Source organism: Salmo trutta, chromosome 25, assembly GCF_901001165.1.
Source record: "Salmo trutta chromosome 25, fSalTru1.1, whole genome shotgun sequence".
NCBI classification, from domain to species: domain Eukaryota; kingdom Metazoa; phylum Chordata; class Actinopteri; order Salmoniformes; family Salmonidae; genus Salmo; species Salmo trutta.
The window spans coordinates 8,102,032-8,114,141 of record NC_042981.1 but is presented as its reverse complement, the minus strand read 5'-3'; the positions used below and the strand labels follow the sequence as shown (position 1 = coordinate 8,114,141).

General features: G+C 46.0%; 1 protein-coding gene across 1 annotated transcript in view; it reads right to left on the bottom strand.

Annotated features, from left to right (window-relative positions):
* Positions 1-12,110, bottom strand: part of LOC115161950 (neurexin-3a-like) — a 739,824-nt gene that overhangs the window by 519,315 nt on the left and 208,399 nt on the right. The window contains exon 10 of the mRNA XM_029712804.1: positions 8,645-9,028. Coding sequence (XP_029568664.1) covers positions 8,645-9,028 — 384 coding nt within the window. The remainder of the gene's footprint in view (positions 1-8,644; positions 9,029-12,110) is intronic.

Below are 12,110 nucleotides of genomic sequence, written 5' to 3'. Positions count from 1 at the left end.
ATTTGTGACCTATTGCCACAAAAAAGGGGAAACCAGTGAAGAACAAACACCATTTTCCCTTTTGTACTTTAACTATTTGAACTTTTGTGAGCATAATGTTCATTGTACATTTTTGTATTGTTTATTTAAATTGTGTTTATTATCTATTTCACTTGCTTTCGCAATGTAAGGAAGGGTAAAAGACATAGACAGAAAAAAATGAGAGAAAGAAACCCTAGTCCTAACCCTTATTCTAACCCTAAACTTAACCCTTACCCTAGCCCTAACTCTTATTCTAACCCTAAACTTAACCCTTACCCTATCCCTAACCCTTATTCTAACCCTAAACTTAACCCTTACCCTAGCCCTAACTTATTATAACCCTAAACTTAACCCTTACCCTCATCCTAACCCTTATTCTAACCCTAAACTTAACCCTTACCCTAGCCCACAGCGCCCACATATGGACCATCTGGAGAGAGAGCACACAGATGGACCATCTGGTCTGTACAAGAGGGAGAGATGGAGAGCAGGATGGAGAGATGGAGAGCAGGAGGGAGAGATGGAGAGTAAGAGGGAGAGATGGAGAGCAGGAGGGAGAGATGAAGAGATGGAGAGCAGGAGGGAGAGATGGAGAGCAGGAGGGGGAGATGGAGAGCAGGAGGGAGAGATGGAGAGCAGGAGGGAGAGATGGAGAGCAGGACGGAGAGATGGAGAGATGGAGAGCAGGAGGGAGAGATGGAGAGCAAGAGGGAGAGATGGAGAGCAGGAGGGAGAGAGATGGAGAGTAAGAGGGAGAGATGGAGAGCAGGAGGGAGAGATGGAGAGCAGGAGGGAGAGATGGAGAGCAGGAGGGAGAGATGGAGAGATGGAGAGCAAGAGGGAGAGATGGAGAGCAGGAGAGAGAGAGATGGAGAGCAAGAGGGAGACATGGAGAGATGGAGAGCAGGAGGGAGACATGGAGAGCAGGAGGGAGAGATGGAGAGCAGGAGGGAGAGATGGAGAACAAGAGGGAGAGATGGAGAAAAAGAGGGAGAGATGGAGAGATGGAGAGCAGGAGGGAGAGATGGAGAGCAGGAGGGAGAGATGGAGAGCAAGAGGGAGAGATGGAGAGTAAGAAGGAGAGACGGAGAGCAGGAGGGAGAGAGGGAGAGATGAAGAGATGGAGAGCAGGAGGGAGAGATGGAGAGCAGGAGGGAGAGATGGAGAGCAGGAGGGAGAGATGGAGAGCAAGAGGGAGAGATGGAGAGTAAGATGGAGAGATGGAGAGCAGGAGGGAGAGATGGAGAGATGGAGAGCAGGAGGGAGAGATGGAGAGCAGGAGGGAGAGATGGAGAGCAGGAGGGAGAGACAGAGAGTAAGAGGGAGAGATGGAGAGATGGAGATCAAGAGGGAGAGATGGAGAGCAGGAGAGCAGGAGGGAGAGATGGAGAGCAAGAGGGATAGATGGAGAGTAAGAGGGAGAGATGGAGAGCAGGAGGGAGAGATGGAGAGCAGGAGGGAGAGATGGAGAGATGGAGATCAAGAGGGAGAGATGGAGAGCAAGAGAGAGAGAGATGGAGAGCAAGAGGGAGAGATGGAGAGATGGAGAGCAAGAGGGAGAGATGGGAGATGGAGAACAAGAGGGAGAGATGCAGAGTAAGAGAGAGAGATGGAGATCAAGATAGAGAGGGAGAGCGAAAGAAAGCGATAGACAGACAACAGTTGGATGGGTCTCTTTTTGCAGTCGTAACGTGGTCCTCTGTAGCACAGTTTGTAGAGCATGCTCTTGCAACGCTAGGATAGTGGGTTTGATACCCGTGACGCTTTGGATAAAAACATCTGCTAAATGGCTTATATTATATTAGAACTTTACCTCAACTCAACCCAGATCAATATATTCCAATACTTTCCCTCCGTAAAAAAAGTATATTCTCTTTGTCACTCAATATCTCTGCAGTGGATATGATTCTCTCTTTTACCAGTGGAGCCACAACTCAAAGGCCTTTTTAAGAACTCTCCTGAATCAATATCTAATCTCCAAAAAGACGTTTCCTCCTGACTGTCCAGACTGCAGGATCCGTCAGAGAGATACAATCCTCTGTCAACTACCCAGAGACTTAACATTTTGAGAATCTTTTGCTGCTGGGTTTAACATTCAAGCAAAGTAACCTAGACTACACCTTGAATGTCTCACAAGCTCATGTCTAAACCCTGAAATTCTCTCATACTCATATCTAAACCCTGAGATTGTCTCATACTCATATCTAAACCCTGAGATTGTGGGTAAGGGTAACTACAGTTGACAAGTTTAGTCAAAAATCCAATACTCAGACTACAGACAAAACCACAGAGACCAGGAAGGCCTTCTATACAGGGATATTACTAAGAGACCAGGAAGACCTTCTATACAGGGATATTATTAAGAGACCTGGAAGGCCTTCTATACAGGGATATTATTAAGAGACCAGGAAGACCTTCTATACAGGGATATTATTAAGAGACCAGGAAGGCCTTCTATACAGGGATATTATTAAGAGACCAGGAAGACCTTCTATACAGGGATATTATTAAGAGACCAGGAAGGCCTTCTATACAGGGATATTACTAAGAGACCTGGAAGACCTTCTATACAGGGATATTATTAAGAGACCAGGAAGGCCTTCTATACAGGGATATTACTAAGAGACCAGGAAGACCTTCTATACAGGGATATTATTAAGAGACCAGGAAGGCCTTCTATACAGGGATATTATTAAGAGACCAGGAAGACCTTCTATACAGGGATATTATTAAGAGACCAGGAAGGCCTTCTATACAGGGATATTATTAAGAGACCAGGAAGGCCTTCTATACAGGGATATTATTAAGAGACCAGGAAGACCTTCTATACAGGGATATTACTGAGAGACCTGGAAGACCTTCTATACAGGGATATTACTGAGAGACCAGGAAGGCCTTCTATACAGGGATATTACTGAGAGACCAGGAAGACCTTCTATACAGGGATATTATTAAGAGACCAGGAAGGCCTTCTATACAGGGATATTATTAAGAGACCAGGAAGGCCTTTTATACAGGGATATTACTGAGAGACCAGGAAGACCTTCTATACAGGGATATTATTAAGAGACCAGGAAGACCTTCTATACAGGGATATTATTAAGAGACCAGGAAGACCTTCTATACAGGGATATTATTAAGAGACCAGGAAGGCCTTCTATACAGGGATATTATTAAGAGACCTTGAAGACCTTCTATACAGGGATATTATTAAGAGACCAGGAAGGCCTTCTATACAGGGATATTATTAAGAGACCAGGAAGGCCTTTTATACAGGGATATTACTGAGAGACCAGGAAGACCTTCTATACAGGGATATTATTAAGAGACCAGGAAGACCTTCTATACAGGGATATTACTGAGAGACCAGGAAGACCTTCTATACAGGGATATTATTAAGAGACCAGGAAGACCTTCTATACAGGGATATTATTAAGAGACCTGGAAGGCCTTCTATACAGGGATATTATTAAGAGACCAGGAAGACCTTCTATACAGGGATATTACTGAGAGACCAGGAAGGCCTTCTATACAGGGATATTATTAAGAGACCAGGAAGGCCTTCTATACAGGGATATTACTGAGAGACCTGGAAGACCTTCTATACAGGGATATTACTGAGAGACCAGGAAGGCCTTCTATACAGGGATATTACTGAGAGACCAGGAAGGCCTTCTATACAGGGATATTACTGAGAGACCAGGAAGGCCTTCTATACAGGGATATTATTAAGAGACCAGGAAGGCCTTCTATACAGGGATATTACTGAGAGACCAAGAAGGCCTTTTATACAGGGATATTACTGAGAGACCAGGAAGGCCTTTTATACAGGGAACAGTCCTCCATAGAGCTGAGTAAGACAGGCAGACTGTAATGGTAGAGAGGTTTAAATAAAACAAGACACAGGTAATGGAGTGCAGAACAATAAACATTTGTTGTGTAAACGGAGAAAGCGGCAGCCTGCTGGGCAGCTTTGTCACCCCATGCATACCCTGCCACCACAGGAAACAGGAAGCTGTGGCGGGGGTCATTACTTCAGCCGGACCTTGAGGTTTCATAACCCCTGTCCAATCTGATAACCATCTGACAAAAAGAAGCCCTGTGGAGTGGAGGGACAGTGGATGGGGTATGTGTGTTGTGTGTGTGGTGTGTGGTGTGTGTGTGTGGTGTGTGTGCACACAAAAAATAGAAGCTCAAAGCTAAAGAAAACTCCCTGAGGCATATTTTTAAATAGTTATATTGCATTATTAACCTTTTTAATTAAGACCTGTATTAGTAGAAGAAGTAGGCAGAAATATTGTTTCTGCTCTGAAATATGACTAAAGATGATATTGTGTTAATAAAGAGATGCATACAGACCTCTCTGCATGGCTCAGGCCTTTATGTTAGAATTTCATTAGACCAATATCCCTTACACAGTGATTAGAGGTGAACAGCTTTCATATCAAATTGACCTCCCTCTCTTTCTTCATCTCTTTCTCTCACTTCCTCTCTCTCTCTCTCTCTCTCTCTCTCTCCCTCCCCTCTATCTCTCTTCCTCTCTCTTCCCTCCTCTCTCACTCTCCTGCTCCCTTTCCCTTTCACTTCCTCTCTCTCTCTCTCTCTCTCCCTCCCCTCTATCTCTCTTCCTCTCTCTTCCCTCCTCTCTCACTCTCCTGCTCCCTTTCCCCCTCTTTCGCTTTCTCTCTCTCTTTCACAAAATTTCCCTCCAAAGTCAAAATGAGGTTGAACTGAAACTGGGGATGAATAGAGGAATGGAGCTGGATAGAGATGTTACCTCCAAGCTTTTATTTAATATGGTAAAAGCGGATGGAATAATTTGGCAAATGCGTTCATTTTGTTTTCAGACATGATCAATCCATAAGAAAATCTCATAGAATTTAAAGACTGTTGAAATAAGAGACTTTTCCATGCATCACTATCTCTCTCTGATTATTAACACGCATCACTATCTCTCTCTGAGTAATCATTAGGGGTTCATATTCACCCGACATCTCTAATTTCTCATTGTTGGGCATCATTATGCAATAAGGGTTGATGTTAAAATCACTTCACTGATCTGTTGTATTGGTAGTGCAATACGAGCTCATATTTAAAGGGTCCCAGTGGTCCTGTGTTTTTAGAGGTGTCATGTCCAGATGACCTTGTGAAGAGGCAGTTCCACAGATAGTAGATGAATACATTCCATAATAGATATTGTTATGGCCACGCAGTTGTAATTCCAACCCTTCCGCTGGTGTTTGCAATAAGTGTTTTCCCTCACAAGTGCATGTCTCTGGCGGGTTGACCCTAACAATAGCAACAAAGGGTTATAACGGCCTGATTTACAGAATGTGTCGGTAATGAAGAGAGAGAACAGGAGGGAGCAATGGAGTGACGCAGGATCGATACGTATGTGTTTCCATTCATATGATAGGGAGAGAGACTGTGAAAGGTCATACAGACTTGACACAGCAAATAACTACAGAAGTTTATATAGGTGAGAGAGAGAGAGAGAGAGAGAGACAGAGAGAGAGAGAGAGCAAGAGAGAGAGAGAGAGAGACAGAGAGAGAGACAGAGAGAGAGACAGAGAGACAGAGACAGAGACAGAGACAGAGAGAAAAGCCATGCAATTTCTATTCTGGTCATTAAACTTTAACGCAGACTTGACAGAGCAAATAACTATAGCAGTTGATATAGGTGAGAGTGACAGAGAGAGAGAGATATTCTGGTCATTAAACTTTAACGCTGGGTTGACACAGCAAATAACTATAGCAGTTGATATAGGTGAGAGTGACAGAGAGAGATATTCTGGTCATTAAACTGTAATGCTAGGTTACCTTGGGCAGAGTAAGGTTCCCAGAAAAAAGGCAGAAACCACATTAATATTTCAACAGCATCAACAATACAGTCTTCACCACAACTTCCTCTAGAGCCTTAAAGGGGAAACACTGGGATTTAGAACACAAACTAGATTTAGTTCCTAAAGTGTTTCCATTCCACTTTTAGGCTCCTGAGTGGCGCTGCAGCTCAGTGCAAGAGGCATCATCCTCTGTGTTTAACCTCTCTGGTACATGTGGGACGATTTCGTCCCACCTACGTAACAGCCACTTCAATCCAGTGGCGCGATTTTTGAATCGTTAGAAATGCTATAACTTCAATTTCTCAAACATATGACTATTTCACAGCTATTTAAAGACAAGAATCTCGTTAATCTAACCCCACTGTCCGATTTCAAAAAGGCTTTACAACAAAAGCAAAACATTAGATTATGTCAGCAGAGTACCCAGCCAGAAATAATCACACAGCCATTTTTCAAGCTAGCATATCATGTCACATAAACCCAAACCATATCTAAATGCAGCACTAACCTTTGATGATCTTCATCAGATGACACACCTAGGACATTGTGTTATACAATACATGCATGTCTGTTCAATCAAGTTCATATTTATATCAAAAACCAGCTTTTTACATTAGCATGTGACGTTCAGAACTAGCATTCCCACCGAACACTTCCGGTGATTTTACTAAATTACTCACGATAAACGTTCACAAAAAGCATAACAATTATTTTAAGAATTATAGATACATTACCCCTCTATGCACTCGATATGTCCGATTTTAAAATAGCTTTTCGGATGAAGCACATTTTGCAATAATCTAAGTACATAGCCCGGCATTACAGGGCTAGCTATTTAGATACCCACCCAGTTCAGCCTCCACCAAAATCACATTTCCTATAAGAAAAATGTTCTTACCTTGCTTGTTCTTCATCAGAATACACTGCCAGGACTTCTACTTCAATAACAAATGTTGGTTTGGTCCCAAATAATCCATCGTTATGTTCCAACAGCGACGTTTTGTTCGTGAGTTCTAGAATGCTTCTTCGCGGTGTCGCGCATGGCGCATTGGCGTGTCAAAAATGTCTAAATATTCCATTACCGTACTTCGAAGCATGTCAACCGCTGTTTAAAACCAATTTTTATGCCATTTATGTCGTAGAGAAGTGTTAATATTCCGACCGGGAGTATGCATTGAGCCTAAACAGCCGAATAAAATTTCTCCTCAGAAGCGACTCATGCACGCGCATCATTGAAAGGTCCTCCGAGCATCCACTTACAAAAGGCGATAATATATTTCAACCTGAGGTTCCCTCGTAAACCTTCAGTTATTTCGCGGGCTCTGAGAGCCTATTGGAGCCCTGGGAATTGTCACGTTACAGCTAAGATCCTTACTTTTCAATAAAAAGAGGTAAGACGCACGACTCCTTGTCAGACAGGGTACTTCCTGCTTGAAGCCTTGTCAGGTTTTTGCCTGCCATAGGAGTTCTGTTATACTCACAGACACCATTCAAACAGTTTTAGAAAATTCAGAGTGTTTTCTATCCAAACCTGAACAATAATATGCATATTCTAGCTTCTGAGTTGGTGTAGGAGGCAGTTAAAAATGGGAACATATTTTTTCCAAAATTCTCAATACTGCCCCCTATACCAAACAGGTTAAGTAAAGCCTCAGATTTCTCTACTGTTCCCGCAGAGTACCAAGATCTTCTGGAGGTTTTCAACAAGGCTCGTGCTACCTCTCTTCCTCCGCATCGTCCCTGCGATTGTGCCAATGACCTCCTGGGCACCACAACGCCTCGAGGTCGGCTATATTCCCTATCCGGCCCCGAGACCAAGGCCATGGAGGAGTACGTTGAGAACTCTCTGGTTGCTGGGAGCATTCGTACTTCTATATCCCCTGCCGGCGCAGGGTTTTTCTTTGTGAAAAAGAAGGACAAGACTCAGCGTCCATGCATCGACTACCGGGGCATCAATGATACCATGATTAACAATCGTTGCCCCCTGACACTCCTCACCTCGGCTTTCGAACCTCTCCAGGGGGCTACCATCTTTTCCTGATTGGGAGTCCCATCGGGCGGCACACAATTGGCCCAGTGTTGTCCGGGTTTGGTAAACCGTCATTGTAAATAAGAATTTGTTCTTAACTAACTGGCCTAGTTAAATCAAGGTTAAATGAATCAAAATAAATAACCTCCCTCTGACACAAACAGCATGGCCAAAGGTCCACTAATGTTTTAATGAACCGTTTCATAAGAAGAAACAATGCAACACACTTCAATTAATGCAGTCAACAAGGACCAGTTATCTAACCTCTGAATCAACACATCAATACATACAATCCCCACACTGGCCTACGTGTTAATCCCAACACCAGTCTACGTGTTAATCCCAACACCGGCTACATGTTAATCCCAACACACGGCCTATGTGTTAATCTCCACACCAGCCTACGTGTTAATCTCCACACCTGCCTATATGTTAATCCCAACACCAGCCTACGTGTTAATCCCCGAATCGGGCTACGTGTTAATCCCAACACCAGCCTACGTGTTAATCTCCAAACCAGGCTACGTGTTAATCTCCACACCAGTCTACATGTTAATCTCCACACCAGCCTACGTGTTAATCCCCAAACCAGCCTACGTGTTCATCCCCACACCAGCCCACAAATGAATCCTCACACCAGCATACATGATAATCCCCACATCAGTTTGTGTTAATGCACACACAAACACAAATACACAGTCATAAAACACACACACACAAGCACGCATGCAAAACAAAGGCTTCCACTTACCTCTCTCACAGGTACGTGACCAGTACCCCGTGCCGGTACAATCGCAGATAAACCGGTTCCATCCCTCCTTGCAGACGCCCCTGTTCTTACACGGGTAGCTCTCACACTGTTTCCCCACCACTTTGTTGCACGACGGCTTGATGCCGGCCCCGTTCTGGGCCTCAGCGATCTGTCGGATGTCCTTGCTGCGTCCGTCGATGAAGAGGTCGCGCACGCAGCCAACGTAGCCGTAGTTGAGCATGGCGGTCCACAGCTCAGTGGGCAGGATGAGGTTGGCGCGGTCTGAGGGTAGACCACCTAGGTACATGTCCCCATCCAGGTCCAGGATCTCACTCTCTCCGCTCGCCATGAACGGAGTGCGCCGGCTGTTGACTGAGATGGTGCCTGGAGAGGGGAAAGTAATATAGAGAGGGTTGTACTGTAATATAGAGAGGGTTGTACTGTAATATAGAGAGGGTTGTACTCTAATATAGAGAGGGTTGTACTGTAATATAGAGAGGGTATCACAGTCGCTCAGTAACTCCCCTACCAGTGGTGGGTTTGTACAGGCTACCCCGGCTCACCGAGAACCACGCTTACCTCCTCCGGAGCAATATGCTGGGGATCCTGGAACCTGCCGGGGATTTCTTTCTCAGTGCTCCCTCATTTTTGAGCTGCAACCATCTTCTTTCCCTTCGGATCGGTCGAAGATAGCGTATATTATTACGCTAATGTCAGGAAGGGCGCTCTCCTGGGCTAAGGCAGCTTGGGAGCAACAATCCGTCATTTGTCGTCATCTAGAAGATTTTATGGCAGAGGTTAGGAAGGTGTTCGAATCTCCGGTATCTGGGAGAGAGGCGGTCCAAAAACTACTTGAATTACATCAGAATTCCCGTAATGTGGCAGACTACGAGGTAGATTTTCGCACATTGGATGCCGAGAGTGCCTGGAATCCAGAGGCCCTGTTCGATATATTCTTTCACGGACTATCAGAGGAGATAAAAGACGAGCTAGCAGCTCGGAAGTTACCGTGGGACCTTGATTCCCTCATCGCCATTACCATTAGGATTGATGGGCGTCTACAGGTACGCAGGAGTGAGAAGAGGTCGGGTCTCGGTCACACTCGTTCATCCGCCTGTGCTTGCTCACCTCCGAAGGAATTCGGAAGTCCCCGAAGGCTGCATTTCCGAGAAGATCCAAAGCCACCCGAGTTCCCTTGAGAATCATCGGCAACGGATGAGTCGGATACACTGGAACCTATGCAACTGCGCAGAGCAAAATTATTGCCTAGGGAACATTCACATAGGCTGACCTCCAGAGACCAGATTCATTAGTAGGTACGAGTACACTGATGAGTCAGACTGGAAATTCTCTAATTCCCATTACCCGTACTCCCTTTTTTGTGATCCTGCTGTGGGGAGACCAGTCTAAGTTTCTCTGGGTGCTCATTGACTCTGAGGCAGATAAGAGTTTTATGGACGCTACCCTGGTATCGGGAACTAGGTATCCCCGCTCAACTCCTCTCCATTCCCATGGACACTACAGCACTGGATGGCTGCTCCATTGAAAGAGTCACGCACAGCAACATTTCCCATTAATCTGCGGGTATCTGGCAATCAAAACGAGTCAATACAGCTTCTCCTCATTGAATCCCCTCACTTCCCTGTGGTGCTGGGATTTTCTTGGCTCCAAAAGCACAATCCCATTATTGACTGGACCACAGGTCCAATCTTGGGTTGGAGCCCGTTCTGTCACTCCCACTGACCTTAAAGCGGTGCAGCCGCCACCAAATCGTCCTCCTCTGGGTTTAAGTAAAGCCTCGGGTTTTTCTACTGTTCCCGCAGAGTACCAAGATCTTCTGGTGGTTTTCAACAAGGCTCGTGCCACCTCTCTTCCTCTGCATCGTCCCTATGATTGTACCATCGACCTCGTCCCGGTAAAACACCGCCTTGAGGTTGGCTATATTCCCTATCCGGTCCCGAGACCAAGGCCATGGAGGAGTACATTGAGGACTCTCTGGCTGCTGGGAGCATTCGTACTTCTACATCCCCTGCCGGCGCAGGGTTTTTCTTTGTTAAATAGAAGGCCAAGTCCCTGCGTCCATGCATTGACTACCGGGGCCTCAATGACATCACGATGAAGAATCGTTACCCCCTACCACTCCTCTTCTCGGCTTTCGAACCTCTCCAGGGGGCTACCATCTTTTCGAAGTTGCACCTTCGGAATGCCTACCATCTTGTTCGGATACGCGAGGGGGACGAGTGGAAGACGGCTTTCAACACTGCCAGTGGATACCATGAGTATCTGGTCATGCCGTTTGGGCTCACCAACACTCCCACTGTTTTCCAGGCACTGGTCAATGATGTGCTCCGTGACATGTTGAATCGTTTTGTGTTTGACTACCTCGACGACATCCTGGTCTTCTCCCGGTCTGCCCAAGAACACATTCTCCATGTCCAACAAGTCCTTCAGCGCCTCCTGGAGAACCAGTTTGTGAAAGCTGATAAGTGCGAGTTTACCGTTCTACTATCTCCTTTTTGACATACAAAATGTCCAGATGCATTCTGAATAAGTGAGAGCGGTGGTGGATTGGCCCCAACGTCCAGAGTGCAATTGAAATGTTTCCTGGGGTTTGCTAATTTTCACCGCCACTTCATCCAGGGATACAGCACTCTGCCGGCTCATCTCTCTGCACTCACTTTTCCCAAGGTACCATTCCCAAGGTACTGCCCCCATCCTCGTCCATCCAGACCTGTCCCGTCAGTTTGTGGTTGAAGTCGATGCTTCTGACGTTGGAGTGGGGGCCATCCTGTCCCAGCGATCTGTCAAGGACCAAAAGCTTCCAAGCCCATTGTCTCAACTCCGTGGAGAGAAACTACGACGTAGGTAACCGGGAACTTCTGACAGTCAAGATGGTGTTGGAGGAGTGGAGGCACTGGGTGGAAGAAGTGGATCATCCATTTTTGGTTTGGACCGACCATAAGAATTTGGAATATCTCCACACAGCCAAGCGCCTTAACTCAAGGCAGGCATGTTGGGCCCTGTTATTCACCAGGTTAAACTTCACCATCTCCTACCACCCAGGGCCTAAGAATATGAAGCCAGATGCTCTCTCTCACCTGTACAGTTCCAATGCCACACCCTCTGACTCTGAGTCCATCCTCCCTACCTCATGCCTTGCGGCTTCAGTTTACTGGATTATTGTGACCCTGGTTCACAAGGCACAACGGTCCCAGCAGGACCCTAGAGTGGGCCCGGCTAACCGTATGTTCGTCCCTGATCTCAGGTCCTGGAATGGGCTCATTCCTCCAGGCTGACCTGTTATCCTGGCTCCCGTTGAACTCTGACCGTCCGTCGACAACGTTTCTGGTGGCCCAATATGGTTCCTGATGCCTCTGCCTTTGCTTCCGCATGCACGATATGTGCTCAGAATAAGACTCCGCAGCAAACTCCATCTGACCTCCTCCAGCCACTGCCTGTCCCTCAT